At 44.1% G+C, this 22,149-nt stretch overlaps 1 protein-coding gene across 1 annotated transcript in view; it reads left to right on the forward strand.

Moving 5' to 3' along the window:
• Nucleotides 1-3,865: 3,865 nt before the first annotated feature.
• Nucleotides 3,866-22,149, forward strand: part of lrrk1 (leucine-rich repeat kinase 1) — an 87,778-nt gene continuing 69,494 nt past the window's right edge. The window contains exons 1-7 of the mRNA XM_083662224.1: nucleotides 3,866-3,955; nucleotides 10,843-11,069; nucleotides 17,008-17,179; nucleotides 18,128-18,307; nucleotides 18,790-18,929; nucleotides 19,573-19,799; nucleotides 21,729-21,856. Coding sequence (XP_083518350.1) covers nucleotides 3,886-3,955; nucleotides 10,843-11,069; nucleotides 17,008-17,179; nucleotides 18,128-18,307; nucleotides 18,790-18,929; nucleotides 19,573-19,799; nucleotides 21,729-21,856 — 1,144 coding nt within the window. The 5' untranslated portion in view covers nucleotides 3,866-3,885. The remainder of the gene's footprint in view (nucleotides 3,956-10,842; nucleotides 11,070-17,007; nucleotides 17,180-18,127; nucleotides 18,308-18,789; nucleotides 18,930-19,572; nucleotides 19,800-21,728; nucleotides 21,857-22,149) is intronic.

The raw sequence follows: 22,149 nt of genomic DNA on the forward strand, positions 1-22,149 counted from the left end.
TCTAAATAAAAAGAAAGACAAATGCTTTGTGTTTCACTTTGTCCACGTGATTTCTGACAATGTAACAAATAAAAATAGCATGCTGTCACAACATCACACGGCCATCTTGGTAAGACAATAACAGGTAATTGTGATCAATTAACAGGTGATTACATTAATGAGGAAAAACAGCCAATGAGCTATGTGTATTGTAAAGCGACATATTGGTAGGATGACGTGCATGATGTGACATTACATGATCGACATGACGGGAATATGGGTGAGAACCAGAAAATGAAAGCTCTTGATGAGCTGTTTCTATATGAATTCTAAACACAGTTAAAAACCAAAACTGAACACACTGATTCGGGCCACTTATGCCTTTGCATGGTGGCCATATAGGTGACATCTTGCTTGGGCTCTGATTATTTACAGTAAAATGGGCTTTTTATAGGAAACAAAACGGTCATTCACCACAGATTCTCCCTTAAATGAACTTTCATTTTCACCTCTGTAATTTGTATCCTGCACACAAAAACCGTTGCAACATTTCATCAATAAGGACTTTAATTCGAAAGTCACGATCGGAGATGCCATTTGTTATTCTGATTGGCTGGGTTAGTTCATTCTGAACTTTATACCGATTGATTTTGTTCCTTATCCCGCCTGATTGGTTTTACTTTGAAAGTTATAATCAGAAGTGCTTTGTTTATTCTGTCCAACTTGCTTTATTTTGACGGTTATGGACGGAAGTGCTATTGTTTATCCTGTCTAACTTGATAATGGCATGATGGATTGGAAAAGTTTTTCTTTGTGGAATCAGGAAGTCAAGTTCAGTACACAGCTCCAATTCCATGCTCCAAATTCTTGCGTGCCACTGCAAACTTATAAAAACCTCCGAGCTTAATTTCCCCAAGATGCTCACTCGGCGTGTCAACGATGCGGTGAGTCTGCCATTTGATCAATATTGTGTCATAATAATTATTATAAATGTTATGCTGTTATTAGTGCAAGACAAGTGCTAGTCTATGCTCAAATGTTTTGGGGCTTTTCCTCCCAGCTGTGGCACATGCGGTTTTCTTGTTTTGGAGAGAGCGTCACGCCAAATGTCTCGAATTCTTAGAGCCACTCTTCACTTAGGCATTCATCCACAGAATAACGAAAATCCACATTTTTGACATTGGTGCATAGCCTATGCTCCTACCACTTTCTAAATTATTTTGGTGGAAGAACGTAGTAGGACTACGGAGGAGTAATAGACTGTAAATGATCAAAGTTGAAGTGTCATTGAAATGAAGTGCTGGTTGGTGCTTCACATACTGTACATGTCGATTTGGAGAGTGACTCAACCTTAAATTGCCAACTTTTTGAATGGGGTTTGGTGTTGCGCTTTCGTCATTCAGGACACGGTTGCACCCACTGTCTGCACTCAAAGTGGAATTTTCATTTCATATTTTATATTGGTGTGTGCGTGTGTGCTAAGTTGGACACAAAATACAGTTGGGAAACAGTGAGTCATGTTTGTCACATCCTAATGGGGCAGTTTTGTGTTTGCACTGAATTTCCAAAACAGAAGTGAACACAGATGTGCAGAGAAAATGTATTCGCATCATTATTATTAGTTACTGATTGAAAGCAATAATTCACCCCAAAAATGGAAATTATGTCAGGCGAAACACATAGTGCATCTCCATACATTGTTTCCAAGCAGGCAAAGACAGACTAAAATACACAGTATACATCCAGGCGGTCACGTGGCGGTCAACCGTCATGACTAATTGAGCTCTATAAAAGTCCTCCAAACAGGTGCAGATCATAGATTCCTGATGGAGAGTCACACACACGTCCAGGTGATTCAAGTGATTACTGAGATAGAGAGTGTCACACATTTCTGTCTGGGAGTGGCCAAGGTGCCCCTCGGCCACAGTGGGTGACTCTACCACACTCACTCTACGGGTGCATCCTATTTGGTGGAAATGCATCCTTTCGTCCGTCCTCGCGCCGTTGTCTCCTCGCTGACCCCGGAAACCAAAAATGAGCTGCCAGCCATCATGATTGAAGGCCGTTCCAACTGGTTAAAACTTGACGGATCCTCCCAGTCTCATTTCCTCCCTCTCACTCCTCGTCTCCTTGCCTCGTCTCAGTCAAGGAAGAGACGCAAGGAGAGGAGATGAGGAAAAAATGTTCGTGTGTGGAGCTGCTACTTGATCCTGTATCCCTCCAGCAATTGAGCTAAGCTAAGCGTTCCCATTCCTCCAAGCTGCATGTAGAGACATACAAAAGGCATCCACAAGTTCGTCTGACTCTAGTTAAGCGGGTAAAATAGCTGAATCCTCCAGAAACCAAACTGTGTAACCGCTGATGATTGATAGAGCATGTTGAGAAGTCTGTGCAGTCTGTTGCCAGGCCTGAGCTTGCTCGAGCAGAACAGTCTTCTACTCGGCCTGCTCTTGTCCAGTGCCTCCATCTTATCAGTCCTGTGCAGCTTGTGGTTGAGGTGAACCTCCAGTGTAGTCAAAGTACATTTCATGGCAAACATCTAAAACGGAGGCTGAATTTTTTAGAAACATTTTGCTTCACCAGGATCTTGGGGGCGGTGGGGAGAAGCGGCTGGCGACTGTTCATCACAGGGGGAACTCAACCTTTTCTAGTTCAAGGCCCACTTCTGATTGTTAAAACATTTCCGAGGACCACCTTCCCAAATAAATGATAGGCTGTAGGGAATGACAAATGAGGAAGGTAAAAGTTGATCCAGCATGTCGCTGGCATCATTTATTCCAGATCCCTAACTATGTACATACATGTTACAGCACGTTGGTAGCTATAGCTAACAGAGTGATAAGCTAGCTAGTAGCTGCAGGCTGTGTGGAGTGGTCTAGTTGCCTCCTGTGCTAGGAGACGTAGACTGAAGAACAAGAGACATTGATCAGCTTAAATAGCCCCAGCTGCTCAATCCACCAGAGTCACATGACTGCACTTGAGGTTTCTGTCCCAAGTCTGCTAGATCACTAGCAGACTATGTTGTGGTCACCACAGTAGTATTAATCAATTCTACACTAAATATGTAATCAATCAAACTGCTTCATATCAGAGAGGTGGACGACACGACACTGCCGGGACCGGATCTGATTTCTAAAACAACAACAACAACAATAACAGGACAATAACGTCCACATGTACTGGTCCAACCAGAGACGAGGGCGAGATCCTGTACCCATCTAGTGAGCTGGGTTTTAGAAAAGGTTATGTTCAATCTTGAATGATTCTTCATCAGCAGTGTTGGGGGTAACTAATTACAAAAGTAACATATTACATGTAATGTATTACTTTTAGCAGGAACTCAGTAATATAACTTATTACTCATAGGATTTCAGTAATATTATACCAGTTACTTTGTCAAGTAACTGAAGTTACAAATTGAGTTACATTTTATTAAATCAAAGCACATATTTAAAAAAGATACAATCATTTCCTTATCAAACTGTGTGTTTTTATGCAAATAACCACTATAGATGACAATAACAAAGGAAAAGAATAACATTTTGAATTTTTGATTATTTACACTGACTTCAAGGCGGTTTAAATTATTTTTCGGGATGGTTCCGGCGCAGCGATGTAATTCTGCTGCTGCTGTTGTTTTGGTAAAAGTAATGCAAAAGTAGTATAATAAGTAACGAGTTACTCTACACAGACAGTAATATTGTAAAGTAACTTATTACTTTCAAATGAAAGTAACTAGTAATATGTAGTATATTACATTTTGAAAGTAACTTGTCCAACACTGTTCATCAGTAATGTTTGTAATGTTTCTTTGTTTGTTTGTTTGTTTTTGCAGGGAGACAGCTGAATCCAGGCCTGCCACAGCTCTGCTCTGATACTGGTAGTAACCCGACGACTCCAGTAGGAATGTCCTACTGGTCTGTCGGCCTTTCCCCGGCCACTGGAGACACCGCCAGCAGCATGGAGGAACCAAATGGTGAGGGTTGCTTGTTTACTTCCCCCCTTCTCACTCGGGCACTGCCTACTACATCCTGTGTCGCCCCTACACTGCCATGCCTACATCCTGTGTCGCACCCTGCACTGCCATGGGCTGGTCTTCCTGGTGCCAGGAGCCTTTTGTGGCATCAGAGGAACTAGTTGCTCAGGTGCGGTGTGGCATCGTTGCCCAGGAGGAGTTGACTGGAAAGTGAAACGTGTCAGTACAGCAGCAGCAGTGCTGCGTAAACATAGCAGCAAGCAGAACTGAAACTGTGGTGGTTTGAGAGGCTCAGGCCTTCATTGTGTTGCTGTGTCTGTGACTGAGTGGATTACGGTAAACTAGTAGATTATAAATGATTACAGTATGGCAGATTATTCAAGGACCCCTAAACTGACACAAATTAGACCACAGGCCCCCATTTGATTGCAGATTGCAGGGTCCCCATCTGATAAGATTTGTGCTTTTAGATGTTTTATTGCAGAAAGTGTACGAAACCCATGACCAAAAATAGTCATACATTTCTGTCATTAACAGTGTTACTTATGGATGGAGTTATAGTGAAAATAAATGATTCACCTTTTTGCTTGGGATCCCTTGGAACCACCTCGAGAAGCACTGCACTAGAGTAGAGCAGTAGTACATTGCGCTAATTACAGTGGAGCTGCAATGATTAATCGTTTAGTTGTCAACTATTAAATTAATCTGCAACTAAATATTTTGTTAATTGATAATCACTTTGAGTAATTTTTTAAGGAAAAAAAAAAGGTAAAAATGATCTGATTCTTAAATGTGAATAGTTTGTTTACTCCTCTATGACAGTAAACTGAATATCTTTGGGGACGTTTGACGACGTCATCTTGACCTTTGGGAAACACTGACTTTTTTCATCATTTTCTGACATTTTATCGACCAAACAACGAATCAACTGATCAAGAAAATAATCGACAGATTAATCGACCAATTAAAATAATTGTTACCCGCAGCCCTATGTTTCAGTATAGAGCCCCGTCTGACTACAGGTTCTAATGGAGGAGGGAGAGGGAGAGAGACCTGGCGTGTCTCTCAAACAAAGGAGCATCATCCCCCACACGTTCTACCCCTCCCTCCCTCTCTCTCTCTCTCTCTGCCCCCTCTCTCTCCCTCCCTCCCTCCCTCCCTCCCTCTCTCTCTCACTCTCTGCCCCCTCTCTCCCTCCCTCTCTCTCTCCCTCCCTCCCTCTCTCCCTCTCTCGCTCTCTGCCCCCTCTCTCCCTCCCACTCTCTCTCCCTCCCTCTCTCCCTCTCCCTCCCTCCCTCCCTCCCTGAGCACAGCCAGTCAGAGTAAGGGGGGTTGGAAAGGAGGGCGATCAGCCAGGCAAAACAGGGGGTATAGAAGCACAACAGTAGCCAGGGGCAGAGCCACGAGAAGGAGCCTAGCGGCTTTAGATGTGATGGATGCTGAGGAAGAGGAGGCAGGAGGAAGAGGAGGATTCACTGCCTCACTATGAGCAGGTTAGTCGGCGAGGCGAAGACGAGTAGAGGGAGAGAGACTGGCTTCCTTTGAGCCGAGCTAAACCCCCCGAGCGGAGCTTCGTTTACATGCTGCACATGTACCGAGAGATCCTTAGAACTGCTGTGGACTAGCGTTAGCCTCATGTGTCAGTTAGCCAATGTAATCGATTAAAAATCAATCGGATCTGATGTGATTTGATTGATTACATATTTATTGTAGAATATATCAGTATTATCACTGATTGTTTACGGGAAAACCTGAATCGATTGTAATGAAAACGACAGGTACACACATCAGTGTTTTATTAGTTCTCTTATCATCCTGAGTTTTGGTGTCCCATTATGATTCTAGGGGAAACACAGGATGCCTACAATTCTTTTGTCAACATTATTTTTTTAAATAGTCAAATTCAATGTGGAATATTGGGCCAAAATATATGTATAGCCTAATGTATACACATCAAGCAGTTTCACTCTAGAAGCCCTTCACTTGAATGTATTATATTTTTTGGATTGTATAGAATTATTATTGTGTTTTTCGCATACAATATTCATGTTTTTAGACATGTTTACATATAGTACATACTACATTGTCTCTTTCACCCACGCACACCGACACCGACACACACACGCACGCACACACGCACACACACACACAGCTACTCGCACACCAAAACACCCACCCACCACACACACAATAGAAAATAAGAGGAAGAGGTAAATGTGTGAAGAGAAAAATGTGAAATGTTGTTCGGATTCCACAAACGTATGCAGGGTTATGTTATTATGATTATTGCTATTGTTATTGTTATTATTGTCATTATTCTACTCATCCTGGGTTTGAATGGAAAGTTTGAGTGTCTCATGGTCTAGATGTTTCGGAGGCTTCGGGGGGAGACACACAATACTTTTGGACTGATCTAATCAGTGGCTGTTGTTAAAGGACTTTGCAGTAGCTTTAGTTTGACTCGCCTAATAGGTTGAAATGACGTTGCCATTAGTTGTGTGATTTGCCTTTGGGATTACACTCTGTCTACTACAGTGGATGTGAAATTGGCTGGCTTCTTATCAGGAAGATAAAGGTTGCAGTGGAAATGCCCCTAAAACTCGACACTATGCTCTCTCCCTTTGAGGTAGCAGTCAGCTGACCTGATTGTCTTTGAGTCGTCATCAAATTATAGAGAATTTCTTAAGTGAGTTGGTCCTCAGGAACCCTAAGTCTCTCATCCGTATAACAGAGGTCCTATCCACCAACCACAATTGAAAAAGAGGGTGAAGAGGGGGACTTCCATTCCTTCAGGATTCATTTCTTGGCAACAGTTGGCCCCTGTGTCAGAGACCGTTGCACAGCTGTAGGAAAAGTTCAGAGAAGACTCCTCCGAGCAGCCGAAGATGGCGAGTTCTGCCCCCGGCTGAAGCGTTAAGGTTAAACATTTTAAGGAAACCTGGACACCTTAACTCAGACTCTTAAGGGAAATCTTAACTTAAGGTGCTGCTTTGTGCAACCGGCCCCAGAAGTGTAGAATCTTGCCGTGTGTTATTCTCTCCAAAGGTGCAATGTAATGTGAACTAGAACTACCCACAAGTGATTGTGTCAAAATATCATTGTGTACGCTGATTCTAACAGCGCATAATCAATCAGACTACTGTATATACTGTATATGCCAATATTAATAATTAATATTAATATTCCATCCTGTCAAAGGCTAATTTGAGATGATTGATGTCTGTGCACCAGCTATTGGACACTGTAGCAGTGTTTCAGCTCCTGGGTTTGAACAATATGAGTTTTTTTGGAGGCCAAATATTTTTGGTTTCAAGCTGCTGATATTTTTTTTGTACCAATATTCAGTATTTTTAAACACGACTGTTTCCATGCCAGAAATAGTCCCCCCGAAAACTACAGGTATTATTCAGTGTTTGCCCAGAATGTGTTCGGTGGGATAGCAGCTCCTTATGGCAGGTTGTACACACTGTTGAGTAAATCCTCCACACCACAATTTCTACAGTCAGACATCTGATGGGAAAGCTCTAAAAAATCATTTATATATTTGAATTCTCTGGCTGTGGTCAGTGGGTTGACCTCTGTGGTGTTGAGGGTGGACTGACTGGCTAATAGGGCTGGGCAACATATCATTATTATATCGATATTGTGATATGATGAGACTAGATATTGTTTTAGATTTTGAATATCATGATATGGTGATATGGCATAAGTCTTTTCCTGGTTTTAAAGGCTGTATTACAGTAAAGTGATGTACTCTTCTGAACTTACTAGACTGTTCTAACAGTTTAACTGATCTATTATTTGCCTTTATCCATTTAGCGGACCCCAGGAAGACTAGCTGTCGTCTAGGCGGTAGCTAATGGGGACCCTTTTAATAAACAAATAAACAAATGCAGTCATTATATATATCCACATTACCGATGATTATTTAAATCTCATTGTGTAAATATCTCGCCTTTACAATATCGTTGCAATATCGATATCGAGCTATTTGGCAAAATAAATATTGTGATTAGGGGTGCACCGATCACGTTTTTTGCCACCGATCACCGATTGCCCATCGCCTATGGGAAATATCTGCCCAACCGATCATCGACCGATCACCGATTACCGATCACCGATCACAGATATATAAACTCCTCAAAGAAAGTTTGGAAACGTTATTTTAGGTCGATTATTTCTCCCCTTTAATAATACCAATTGGCATTGTATTTTATATCGTTGGAAAGCCTGATTAGTGATAGGGCTTTTTTTTTTTATAATTTATTTATTTATTTATTTTTAATATAAAAAAATTGCCGATCGCGATCGCATATTTGAGGTCAAAATCGGCCGATACAGATTGCTTGCCGATCGATCGGTGCACCCCTAATTGTGATATTTGATTTTGTTCATATCGCCCAGCCATACTGGCCAATATCCGATTGAAAGGAAAAGACAATATCTGCCTGGTTGATTTAACGTTAGAAATGGGAGAGATGAGAGGAGAAGAAGAGGAGGAGATGATGTCCGCTCTGCTGTGTCCTCTCTCAAGGTCTTCTTTCAGCCTTCACACACAGGTCATCCCAGGCAGCTCATCCCAGGCAGGGCTCGGCCCGTATTGATGTGGGCCGGGGCGCGAGGCACGCGTGGGTCTAATGGTTTCACTCCCTTAGGGTTTCTCATATAGCCTCTGCAGCCCCAGTCAGGCTCACTCGGTCTTAATTATTCATGGAGAACCCGGAGCAAAAGCGCACAGCTGCAGGAAACACAGGGGCATCATGCAGCCCCAGGCAGAGCTTCAATGGCCCCAAGGAGGAAACCAAAACAGTGTTTAGTCGGTGAAAATTAACACCCGGTTCCACTTGCACCGAAGAGTCTGTCGTTAGGGGGGAAAGTTGCACGTTATTTCGTGCCTCAGTTACTTGAGCTGAAGGTCTGGACAGGAAGGAGGCGTCAGTTAGGCCATGTTCAGACTAGGAGGCCAAATCCGATTTGTGAACTTTAGTGACCTATTAACGATTCTATCCAGATTCGTCTTATGCTCCAAGTCTGATTTGTGTCACTTGTCGCAAACCACATAATGGAGGATCTTTCCAATCTGATTTCGACTGATGTGACTTCAGTCTGGACGCGCTGATGATCACCCAAATCAGATTTGAGAGTGTCTTTTGCAGGGGGGCGGGGACTTGAAGAGCAGAGAGCAGACATGCAAACACTGCCAGAAACATTGTACGTTGGCTCATTGGCTCATTGTATCTGGACACACAGATCCGACTTTTGAACACTTTCCCAAATCAGATTTGTGGCAGTGCAAATCAGATTTGTGGCAGTGCAAATCAGATTTGGGAAACCAATCAAGATAATGATGATTAATGACTTTCGCAGCAAATCGGATTTGCCTGTAATGTGAACATGGCCTTAGATGAGCGTGTTTTGATGTGTGGCATATGACGCCCGCTAGTGGACAGCACACTGACTGGACGCGGGAGATTTGAAGCGTCAACACAGGAGGACAGCTCGTTGGTCAGTCCAGTTCATGGATGCCAGAAAACGCTGTATTTTTGGGGGGTCTGTTTGGTCTGTTGTTCCCCACATTTATGCTTCCAAAAAGAGCACTGCACAAGCAAGTACCCCCCTTCATTACCACAACGGAAAGTGCCAAGTGCAAATCAGTCAAGCTGTAAAACAAATCTTCCGAGGCTGGTGCTCTCTTGCACCTTGAAGCGCCCTCAATAATGTTCTCTAAGTGCTCTCATAGTGTTCTCTAATCTGATTCAGATTGTGGGATTGAAAAGCCCCTCCCTTGCTTACCTGACTTGCTGGTCATGATGCCTACAGGATGTAGCAATGATGAGCAGCTACAGTGTTTCCCCTAGAAAAAATCTCAGCCCTGGAGGGATTTCGAAACGTACCCCGACCGCAAGCAACGGTGGGGGTCCTCGCTGGCGACGCTAAACTTTTAGCTAACCTGTTCACATCTATGTTCGCAATGTCATCCCAAGTATCATCATACTATTATGGGATGCGATGTGAACAGTTGTATTATGGGATGCGCGTTTCCCAGGCAACGACACACGTTGACATGTTTATGTTGATAAAATTCCACACAACTATGCATGGATATTTGCAATTATTGTTGGTATTATTATCCTGGGGGAAATACTGAATACTTTTTGGCATGAAAATATTGGCACAAAAAATTGCCCTATTGACGGCATCAATCCAAGAATATGAGTATCCGTATTAGGGCTGTGAATCTTCACTGGCCTCACGATTCGATTCGATTACGATTCGTCTGTCTTCGATTCGATTCCACGATGCATCTGGATACAGCTCAAAGTATTGCAGCTCCAAGTATCACATCCTCAATTTTCTATATTATTACTGCACATGGCTACTTTTTCATCAGTTGATAATACAAGCAGACAGATAAATATCAGGTCCCTTTTTTTACTTAGAAAGTGCTTTAAAATCTGAATGTCAACAGAAATTTAAATCTGTCATCTGTCTTCGATTTGATTCACACGTCCGCATCGCGATGCATCGATTAAACGATTAATTTTGACACCCCTAATCCGTATTATTGGGCCTCAATACCCATATCCCCCAATGCTGTCTAGCTCCTAGCAAACCAAGTGTGACTGACTGACTGTGGTGTGAGTGCAGTCTCTAGTGCTAATCTAACCTGCCACCATCGACTTTAGTCTGTAATCCACTGCATGTACTGTAGTCCACGGCATCAGAGCATTCTTTAGTAAGGTGACCTAGTTCTTGGTGCGTGCCTGGCCTGCTCCTCAGGCTACAGGAAGTCCATGTGCTCAACCTGCAACGTGCCACCTCCAGTCTCCCACTACCATCTCATTTTCTGGAGAACTCCTCACTTATTTCCCCTCCCGTGCCCCCAGCTTCTTGCCCATCCTCTGCCGTGGTGTCCAGCCCTGGGGAGGAGGATGATATGGGAGCCAAGGCATCGTTGGCGGGCCGTCCGGGCTCGTGCTCGGCGCTGGTTCCGTCTCCCACTCTGGAGAACATCCAGGCGGCGTACCAAGACGGAGAGGTGGACGCGGCCGGGGAGCTGATCCAGCAAGCCTGCTGCGTGGAGTGCAGCGCTGGGACGCCCCGCATCGACGGGGTGAGTAGACCCAAAACACACACAGTCATCATGCTATCAACTGTCTGACTACGTGGGGTTCTGTCATTTTGGTCTGTGTAATTTGGGGTGTAAAGCACGCTGATATTGACCTTTTATTAAAAATCGTATATTGGCCAATCAGTGTCATCCACCTTTCATAATTTATGATGGATATGATGCAGCTTGATTGATTCCATATTTATTGTAGAATTGATCTACACTGCTTCTCTATGGGGAGACCCTAACCTGAATTCTAAGTTTGGTCAGATTCCACACAAGTGTAACCGAAGTGAATCAGCGCTGATTCCTCGTGAGTCCCGAGTGGTAGCGAGTAGGTTGGTTAGACTCACTCCCCCACTATAAAGGCACGTTAATCAGCTCCGCCAAGGGAGCTAGCTCTCTCGGTGCAGTGGTTAACGTGTCCGTCCAGCAAGCCGAAGGTCGGCAGTTCGTACCCGCCCCTGGACAAGCCCTTAACATGGGTTGCTGCACTTACCACCAACACAACGCCGTTACACAATCATGCATGCATTAACAAAACGTATTTTTCAATATTTCTCCCACAGAGTTGATCCAGTCTTCTTAGATTACTGGATGGCTGTTACCCGAAGTTTTGCAAATCCAAACTGTTTGGCTGTGGTGGAAATAGTGAATAGCTCTAATTCAATTCACTTGTATTTTTTGGGGAAATTAAAATTTAAATACATTTTGATTGAATATCAGCACAAAATAATAAATATTATCGACTATCAGCAGTGTCAATCCAAAAATATGAGAATCTGCCTTCTATTGGAGGGAGATCCTGGTGCAAACATTGTAGAGATGATTTGCATCAGTTGTCAACACAGTGGTCTGTCATCCAGTAACACAGAGAGGGAATGTCAGCACCTCTTGCTCCTGTGGCCGTGTGGTTCATGTTGGCTGGGTGATGCTGCAGAGTGTTTCCCACAGTCGTGTGTGTAAAGTGTTTGTGGGTGACGTGTTGAGGAGTGAGGGGGGCGTCCTGGGCTTGTTGCTGTTTGTGAACGCATCCTCGCGTCACGTCACAGGAGATCTGGCCTACTTTTGTCTGCACTGACGTCAACATATCGAGCCGCTAACAAGTTGGCATCATCACAGACGGGAGGAGATCTAAAGGGGAGCGAGTGAGAAATAAATTAGTAATTTAGAAGAAAGTGAAAGAGTGATACTGTTGCCAGGATACCAGAGCTCTGATTTGGATGCCAGTAGCGAGATTAAAAATTCTCCTTGCACAGGGGTTTTGATGTCGGGTCGGGTGTCCCGTCTTTCTCAGCTCCGCAAACGAAACGGTTCCCTCTTTGGCTCCTGGCACCAGTCTTCTTGTCAACTGGTTTAGTTGCCAAAACACACCATACGCCGAAGCCATGCAGAACTGAAGCTTGAAGCAGGCACAAGCTGATCTGACGCTTAACCGGTCACACCAGAAACACTCTCTTTTCCTCAGCGGCCGGCTCGGAGGTGCTGCTGCTCCGGCCCCTCCCACCCCTCACAGGCCCCTCCCACCCCTCACAAATGCATAGAGAGCCGCAGTAACGAGTCCGGAAATCATCGATGCTAACAGCCCTGGTTCAACACAGTTTTCGCCTATGGGAGTTTTGAATGGGTTTTTGGCGCGATGCTTCTAATAAGCTCTCTGGGCAACGCTGGCTTAATCAAACGCGAACCAGATGGTAGTAACATCATCTTCACACATGAAGACCACTTTTATGAGTTTTGAAGCTTTTATGTGCCGTTAAAAGGGTGGCTAGCTAGCAAACGGCTAAATGAGACTACACTTTTGAGTCGATGGGGATATATACGTCAATAACGTCACCACTTCAAAGGGCGAACACGGAAATTCTCTTTCCCTCACCTGGTTCAGCCCCGTTCAGCCCCGGGTAATCAGTGCACACATCATCAACAGTCCAGGTTGAGTGCTGACGTGACGTGGAAGCCTATGCGACAGTGTGTAGTTCTGGATTAGCTTAGCTCGAGCATTTTACTTCTAGGGCTCGCATTTACGCTTCAAAACTCATGAAAGTGGTCCTCATGTGTGAAGATTATCCGACGGAACTCTGGTTCGCGTTTGATTAATCTTGCGTTGCCCAGAGACCTTATTTGAAGCATCGCGGCAAAAACCCATTCAAAAATTCAAAATTCCTTCAGCGTTCACATCGTCCCAGGTAGGAATTGAACCCAGGACCTTCGAGCTGTGAGGTGACAGCGCTTACCACTGCACCACCGTACCCCCCTTGAATTAAATTTCTTCAGCTCATATAATCGTCTTGAACGCAGCCTGCTCCACGGCTGTGCTCAGTGTCATTCAGACATGGATTTGTTTGGAGTCCGCCGTGCTCTCTACCTAAAGAGCTTAACTCGTTGCTTTACACGGTGCTGTTGTGTGGAAGTGGAACTGAAAAGCTGCCTTTGTGTTTGAAGGTCAAGGGGTTTCACTGTAGGCTCATGGAGCTGTCAGCACTGTTACTTGCCACATACTGCAGTCAGAAAATTGGACATCTATGTCAGATTACATCTTTCTGGATCGGATTTCTTGCTTTGTTTGCTGCCTTGAATTGTTTCCATTAGTTTGAGAGCGCAGGTGTGTGTTCATTTAGCAGAAGTTCCTACTGTGACATGTTCTTTTCTCGTCTGGCTCAACCACCGCAATCTCAAATATCTCACATTCATCCTACATCCCAAACCTGAGCCGGGGTGTTGGAATCAAATTGCTTTCCCACTTCCCACTTCCCACTCTCTCTCCTTCTATATTTCAAGGTATTTTTGGGCACAATGACAATCCTCCATTTAGATCCCCACTAGACAGCAGCATACTTGTCCCTTGTGTTGATTAGTGTAGTAGAGGAAATGTAAAGTCTAAACCAGGGCTTCTCAATGTTTTGATGACTGAGGGCCAATTTAGGGACTAGGGATGTCAACGGTTAACCGTTAATCGATTAACCGTCGCTAACGTCGTTGTTCGGTTATTGCTGTCGGTCTATCAGTTAATATTAATTTTTTTTTTTTTTTTTTTTTTTTTTTTGTCTATTTACTCAATGAGCTCATGCCCAAACAAGGCGTGTCTATTTAGATGCTGAAATGTTAATGCTTTTTGTGTTAGAAATTCTAACACAAAAATAATTTGTGTTGAAATGTTGATGCTTTTTGTTAATGCTTGTTAATGCTTTTTGTGTTAGAAATTCTAACACAAAAAGCATTAACATTTCAGCATCTAAATAGACACGCCTTGTTTGGGCATGAGTTCATTGAGTAAATAGACAAAAAAAAAAAAAAAAAAAAAAAAAAAACATTTTTTTTTTTTTTTTTTTTAATATTAAAAAATTATGAATTAACCGATAGGTTAATCGATTATTAGCGTCGGTTAATCGAAAGTGAAATTAACCGAAAATTGACATCCCTATTAGGGACCCAACATTGGATTGACGGGCCGCCCAAGAAAAAAACCGAACACAGAATAATTCCTAAACAAATAATAATAGCCTATTAATCTAGACTGAAAGTCATGATGCCAAATGTGAATCATGTGCGTTATGGAGGAGAAAAGAAATCCCATTTGTAGATGTTATAACAAACGCGCACACACACACACACACACACACACACACACACACACACACACACACACACACACACACACACACACACACCGACATTGTGAAAAAGAGGTCCCATTTGAAAATAGTTTTTCCATCGCCAAAAATGTGCCTAACTTTGGAGTGTTGTCTAGTCACCTTCCTGAACAGCTAGCCATGGTTAGTACCATGGATGGCTTTATTTGCCTTCACTCTGGCTTTAACCCATTGATACCTGATGCAGCATTTGCGTGTATATCCCTCATTTGTGTGCATATCCCTTTAAGACCGCGAACCGCGTTAACGCGGTTCGCGGTCTTAAAGGGATACGCACACAAATGCTGCATCAGGTATCAATGGGTTAAAAGTGAGCCCCGCTACAGCCTCTGATAGTAAACCTGTTCAGAATCATGTCACCTGATGCCATGACAAAACCTTCCCAAGGGCTGCAATCAGCCTGCAGGCTGCACTTTGAGAACCCCTGGTCTAAATGAACGCACCATTTGTAAAGAGTGTGCCAGCACAGCACACAGTGTGAGGCCACTTCCTCTTTGATACTGGCAGTTATAAAGGCAGAATCATGTAATTTATTTGTGCCTCCGTTCAACCTGAAAAACCAGTCCGGTATGACCGAGCTGCTGCTGCTGCTGCTGCTGCTGCTGCTGCTGCTGCTGCTGCTGGAGGAGTAGAGAGGCGACAGAAAGTCATTCTTAAAATACCATCTTGGCCTGATCAGTTAGAGTGGTGAATGCAGAGAGGCAGAGGGAGAGATTTGCATTGGTTTCCTTTTCTGTTGAAGGCAGATGCTCATTGAGGCTGATCTACAGAAACTATGAGCACCACCAGTGGCTCCTGCATTACATTACTGGCTTTTCCTTGGGGAGCTAAGCAAGTCTGGCCTATAGGATACTCCTCGGATGGGAGGCTGGTGCTGGAAGTGGTGTTGGAGGACCAGTAGGAGGTGCTCTTCTTCCCCTCTGGTCTGATGAATAATCTGATCTGATGCATGATATCCCCAATGCCCCAGGGCAGAGACAACTGGACTCTGTCCTGTGAGTTAAACCGAGGTCCTGACTCTCTGTGGTCATTAAAGATCCCATCGGCACTCTTCACAAGAGTAGGGGTTGTACATTCCCACTCAGGCCTTCCTTCAATCATGGCCACCTAATCATCCCTCGTTACTTAATTGGCACATTCAGTCCTCAGCTCTCCACCGTGATAGGCTGATGTGTGCTGAGCGTTCTGGCGCAAACTGGCTGCCGTGCATCACCCCATGTGGGTGCTGCTACACATCACCCAGGTGGGTGCTGCTACACATCGGTGGTGGATGAGTTGAGTTCCCTCCCCCTCCCTCCCCTGATATGTGAAGCGCTTTGAGTATCTACAAAGGCACTATATAAATCCAATCAATTATTTTTATTATTATGAGATCAAGTTAAGTCCACACTTCTTCAACCATGTCATCTCACACACGGATCGGCCACTCACTGAATCACAGCCCTTTCTCCTTTTTAATGAGCTTATTCAATCAATCAATCTAATTTAATCAATATGTGATATAATGTATGCGGCCTTGTCATATATCCTTTAAATTCTGACCATTCTGTGAGTTTGAATTAAATTGTTCACTGACTGTTTTTCCAGCTTCAGTCATATACTTGCTGCCACCTAGTGCCAAACAACAGTAATGTTGAAAGCATTTTAGAGCAGTCAGCATTTTCTGTGACTACCATAATCTATAGTACATCATGACGACACTAATAAGGACTTATTCACCTTGTGTTCCAACACAGGGCTCAGCCAGTTACTTCCTGTTGTGTTGACACTTCCTGTGACAGTACAGTACTAGTGACCAGGAGGTAAAACAGACGGTGTTCTGAACAGGAAGTCATAACACAACTGGGTCAAGTAGGCGGGGCTACATAAGGTGAATACTGGACTAATAATGTCTTATTCATAACGAGTTGAAATGCATTCATAATGTCGTAATGCTTACAATAGGAGCCAGAAGGACAAGCCCTACCGTACCTGCTATAATCGTTCGCTTTGCTAACAGAAAGCATAACATGGATCTGCTTCAGGGAGGGGAGGAATAGCTTGAGTCTGTGTGCTGGACTCGAACACTACAACACTGCATTGTACTTTTCGAAATACAATTTTGTCAGCTTGAAATGCCTAATTATTTATTATTTAATAACATTTATTACTATTATTGGCATAACAGCGTTGATCTCTAATTACTCTTAACTTTTATTTTTATTTTCATACTGGACAGGCTTAAAAATGTGTTCTTCCTGAAGAAATTACATTTTTTTTTTAAATGAAATGCTTGTTGTGTGTTTGTGCAGGTGCGTCTCCTGTGCGTGGCGACGCAGCACGCTGACGCGCAGACCGTGCGTTACCTCCTAGAGGAAGCCCGCGTCGCTTTACCCCAGGAGCCGTCGGACAACAACCCAGCCATCCTAGCGGCGCACTACGGCCACACGGGCCTGCTCAAACAGCTGCTGGACTCTGTGCCCGGTAGGAGGAACTAGGGTTAGACTGATAAATTCAGCCAGACTGGACTGTTATTAATTAAATTATTAATTAATTAAAATATTAATAATTAATAAGATTGGATATCCACCAGTCATGTCATTCACTTCTGATATGATGCAGTTTTTTTTATTACATATTTATTGTAGAATTCATCAATATAGGAGGAATCAGCATGACACGACGAGCTAAAAGTACTTCCGGGTGCCACTGCAGCAGAAACTAGTATGAAATAAAGCTGAAAAGCTGAAACACTAAAGAGCCCATTTCTTAAAAAAGCACAAAGGATAAATTAAAGCTGAATTGAGGTGGTAGAGTCCTAAAAGTGGTGACTTGTCTCAAGTTTGAATGGAGCGTCTCGCTTAAAGTGTGAAGGAGCAGTTAAGAGTTCAAAGACGGCATGGTTTCACCATGAACTGCTGTTTAAAACCAACGGCAGGGTGGCTCACCTGGTGGCATGTGTATGCCTGACGGAGGCTCGCTCCTTCACGCGGCCGACGCGGGTTCGAATCCCACCCGAGGTCCTTTGCTGCATGTCATCCCCTCTCTCTCTCCCCACCTTTCCTGTCTGCCTACTGTCCTATATACATAAAGGCAAAAATGCCCCAAAAATAATCTAAAAAAAACAACAGAAATGAACGGCAGTTGCACCCGGAAATATAGCCAATCCGGATTCGTTCTAGCCTGGTAACCAGCCACAATTAATCCGTCATTGGGGCTGGTTGCAAAGTGTAATGGGTTCTTCAACCAATCAATTCTTCGTGGGCCCATGCTACACCAAGTTTCATGAAAATCCGCGCAGTAGTTTTTCCGTAATCCTGCTAACAAACAGACAGACAAACGGCACTGAAAACATACAGTTTCAACACTAGTCGTAGCATCGTTTCTTGATGTGTCTCTCTGACTTGTCTTGGGTCTCTCTCTCTGTGGCAGGTCCCTGTCTGAGGAGAGACCTGTTGAACTGGATGTTGGCCACAGCTTGCCAGCAGGGCCACCTGGACGTGGTCCGGCTGCTGGTGCACAGTTACGGGGTGGACGTGCAGGACTGCGCCATCCACAGCGACCAGTTCGCCGTCATCACCGGCCTGCCGCTCTACGCAGCCGCACGTTCAGGTACCGCGGGGCCCAACACCAAGTGCCCTGAAACTAGAATCTGTCTCTTTCTCTATCGTATGATTGTTCAATCATGTTGTTATTATTACTACTGTAGTTGTTGCCGTTGTGTCAGCTAGATTTAGCTAGACATATTCTCTGTGAAGTCCTCTGAGACATGCTTGTGAATTAGGGCTATACAAATAAACGTGACTTGACTTGACTATAGTTTTATAACTGAATACTAAACCATCAACAAGTAAACCGTCATGTGGCTCCCTGGGACTAAATCTGATCAAATGAGGGTTCTTGATATGGAACACATTTGACACGTCCACATTGTCTTTGTCAACATTGATTGTAAAAAAAAAAAGTTGGATTTTTCTTCTGAATTTCCCTGCCAACCCTCAACAGTAGTTCTACATGTATACTTCCTCATTGGAGAGCCAGCGTTGACTCGCTCATACAGTTGCCGTGAGCGTGAAGGTGTTTTTCTGTCGCAGGCAATGAGGAGATGGCCTGGCTCCTGCTGCAGAACGGCGCAGGCTTCTCCTCGTACACCCTGATGGACCATCCGGCCTTCAGCAAACAGCTCCTCAGACAGAAACTACTAAAGGAGGCCTCCGATACAGAAGGAGATGAGGTGTGTTCTTCAGCTTCTTCTTCATCTGCTTGCCTTGCGGTGGTCCAGTATATGCTATGCTAAAGGCTAAGTCAGGAAGCATTGAAGCTCCGCCCCTTAGCGTTTAGAGCAGCGGTTTCTCAAAGTGGGGTCCTTGGGGGCGTTCCAGCGGGGGCCCCCCGGCATAAAGGATTATAATTGATTTATTTTCACTATAATTCCATCCATAAGTAACGCAATGACAGAATGTATAACTATTTTGGTCATGAGTTTCATACACTTTCTGTAATAAAACATCTCAAAGCAAAAAAATCTTATCAGATGGGGGTTAATCGTATCAACCGGCGAGGTCCGTGGTCTAATTTGTGTCAGTTTAGGGGTCCTTGACGTGACAAAGTGAGAGAAGCACTGGTTTAGAGAATTCGAACACTTCTTATCATGGCTGCCACTTAACAGTAGGTATTTCAGCGTTATTTCCCTCTGTTAGGAACCTTAAAGCAAAAAAAGACACTAGAGATCCAAAGTGACGACCACTTCCGGGTTAGGCATACGAACAAAGGGATTTCATCTGCCATTTCTTTTCAGATTTTGACTCTCTATTTGAACGCAGCCCAGCTTTGGCTCCTCCTCCCCGTGCCGACGTGCCGTCTCTCTCTCCTAGCAGGTGCTCCGGGTGTGTTGGAGCGGTCTGCAGCTGCCCTGGCTGGAGCTGGACTGGTTCATGGACGTCTCGTCTCGCATCGCCCACCTGGACCTGTCGTCCAACAGCCTGGCTGCCCTGCCCTCGGTGGTGCCCTGGGGGCTCCTGCAGCTGCAGACGCTGGACCTCTCCAGCAACCTGCTGAGAGAGCTGCCCCCCGCCCACAGCTCCCAGGAGGTCTACTGCTCCAGGTACATGGAAATGCTCTCGCCAATGTTCTTGATCCACTCTGAGGTACCTTGATGTTTTTGTCATTGGAACATGTGCAACAGACTGAAATGGAGGAAAGAACAAAAATGTTGCTGAAGTTGATTCAAAATGTATTTATACCTCAGAGCCGTCCTCTGCTGGTTTTGTGCAGACAGTAATATTGAAAAGTAACGTATTACTTTCAAATGAAAGTAATATGTAGTATATTACATTTTGAAAGTAACTTGCCCAACACTGATTTCACACACTTGACGCTATGTATCTATATTGCCCAACCCTCTGCAGTCCAAAAATATCTTTATTGGTATCAGTCTAAACTCATGAGTCTATACGTCTCCCTGGCAGAGAGGAAGTTCCCCTCATTGTTTTGTCCAGTTGAAATATTATATGCTGAGTGATGGCCGTATAGATTACTCAGTTATGTTGATCCATCTATATTTTATGCTGTCTGACCATTTGGAGTTTAGCAGAGCATCGTTTCTCTGTCTCCTTTCCTCTCTTCCCCCATCTCTGCTTTTCTTTTTGGGTGGAATTACAAATGACCCCCCCCCCCCCCCCCCCAAGTTTCAAGTTTCAATACTTTATTGCCATTCAACATCGTTGATATGAATTTGGTTTAGTGAGCTCACACAGAACACAACTGGACATGAAAACATACAATCCCCCTCACATGCGATACACACGTTCAAACATCAAATCGAAGAGAGAAAAATAAATGCATAAAATCCATAAAGTGCAAAAATACATACCGATGATTTAGAGCACCAATACATTACCTAAATAAAACAACATTCCCACAGCAGGGAGGCTACAGAACCACGACCAGCTGTGGTTAATGCCATAAAATTTAAATGAAATGCTGTCACACAAGTGTCAGCATGTCACAGAATAAATGGTGCCGTTACAAAACCTGGCTGTTCTGCTTTTAATGCTTCTCAACCTTTTAAAAGAAGGAAGAAAGTTAAAAAGATAGTTGGCAGGGTGAGAGCAGTCCCAGAGGATACATATATATATATACATATATATACATATATATATATATATATATATATATCCACAAAATCCACAAACGCTACGGATTAGCCTCCTGAAAAGCTGTGTAAAGATCGGCGCGGCCTGGGGTCCTTCAGGCTAGAGCGAGGTGCTCGCCGCAGGCGAATGACGTGCAGCGCACAGGCCTCCTTGAGGCATCCTCTTTGTCTATGGTGCGGCATAGTAGGATTGCCTTTTGGGAGGGTCTGGTGAGACGAAGGAGGAGCGCGGCCTGGATTAACCCACAGAGCCTTAGCCCTCCATGCACTGAAGGGTCTTTCAATGCTGCGGTGTAGCACTAGCTCTATTGCAGCGGATTGGGCATGATCAACCCTTCTGCGGGCAACGCTGCAGACAGAGTAGGAAGGCTGATCCGTGTGCGGCTGCTTCTGGGACGCGGGTCGGGGTCTTAATCGGCCTCGGCTGGGTCTACTGGGCGAGGGTGTATGATGTTGACAGACCCGAAACACCCCACGACCCCAGTTAACATCACTGATGACGCGTCCCTGCGCATGCAGTAGTATGTATATTTGAACCTATATATATATATATATATATATATATATATATATATATATATATATATATATATATATATATATATATATTGGTTGAATAAGTTCCTCCAAGATCAAGAAGAAATGGCCGTTTATCAGAGTAGGAAACTCATGGAATCAGGACGAAGTTGAAGGTGTTCACGAGTTTTCTTGGTTCAGGATGAATGTGAACTTTGCCAACCCCCAAGTTACGAGACAGTGGGTTGACGACGTGCTCTTTCAGTTTTGGTTTTGTCTGATGTCTGGTTCTGGCCTTCAGCTCGCTGCTTCCCTTATGAAACCGTGGGATGTTAAAAGTCTCCCTGTTTCTCTTCCCTTCAGCTTGCGTCACGTCAATCTCTCTCAGAACCAGCTGAGCACTCTGCCGTCCGGACTTCTCCATCTGACCCGAGTCCGGAGACTTTCTGCTGCCAAGAATCAGCTGACTAACCTCTTCGACATCCCTACGGGTATGCTTCAACTCGGGTTATAGTGCACTAATAGGCTATCTGTGTATTCCTATCGTAATTGACTTAAAGGGGCAACAAATAAAGATGTTATACTGCCCCCTAGCACCAAATGACCATAATACTGTATATCTGTAGAGGTTTGATCAATACCACAGACGTACTCGTCAGGCACGACATTTCAGCGGAGGCTTTCAGAACGAATTTTCCAGCCTGTCCTCTGTTTTGGAACAACTGATTGAAACAGATTTTGATGAATAATAATAGGAAGCACGGCTGTTTCATCAGACAGCCTC

The sequence above is a fragment of the Poromitra crassiceps genome (assembly GCF_964638095.1).
Source record: "Poromitra crassiceps genome assembly, chromosome: 28".
Classification (NCBI taxonomy): Eukaryota; Metazoa; Chordata; class Actinopteri; order Beryciformes; family Melamphaidae; genus Poromitra; species Poromitra crassiceps.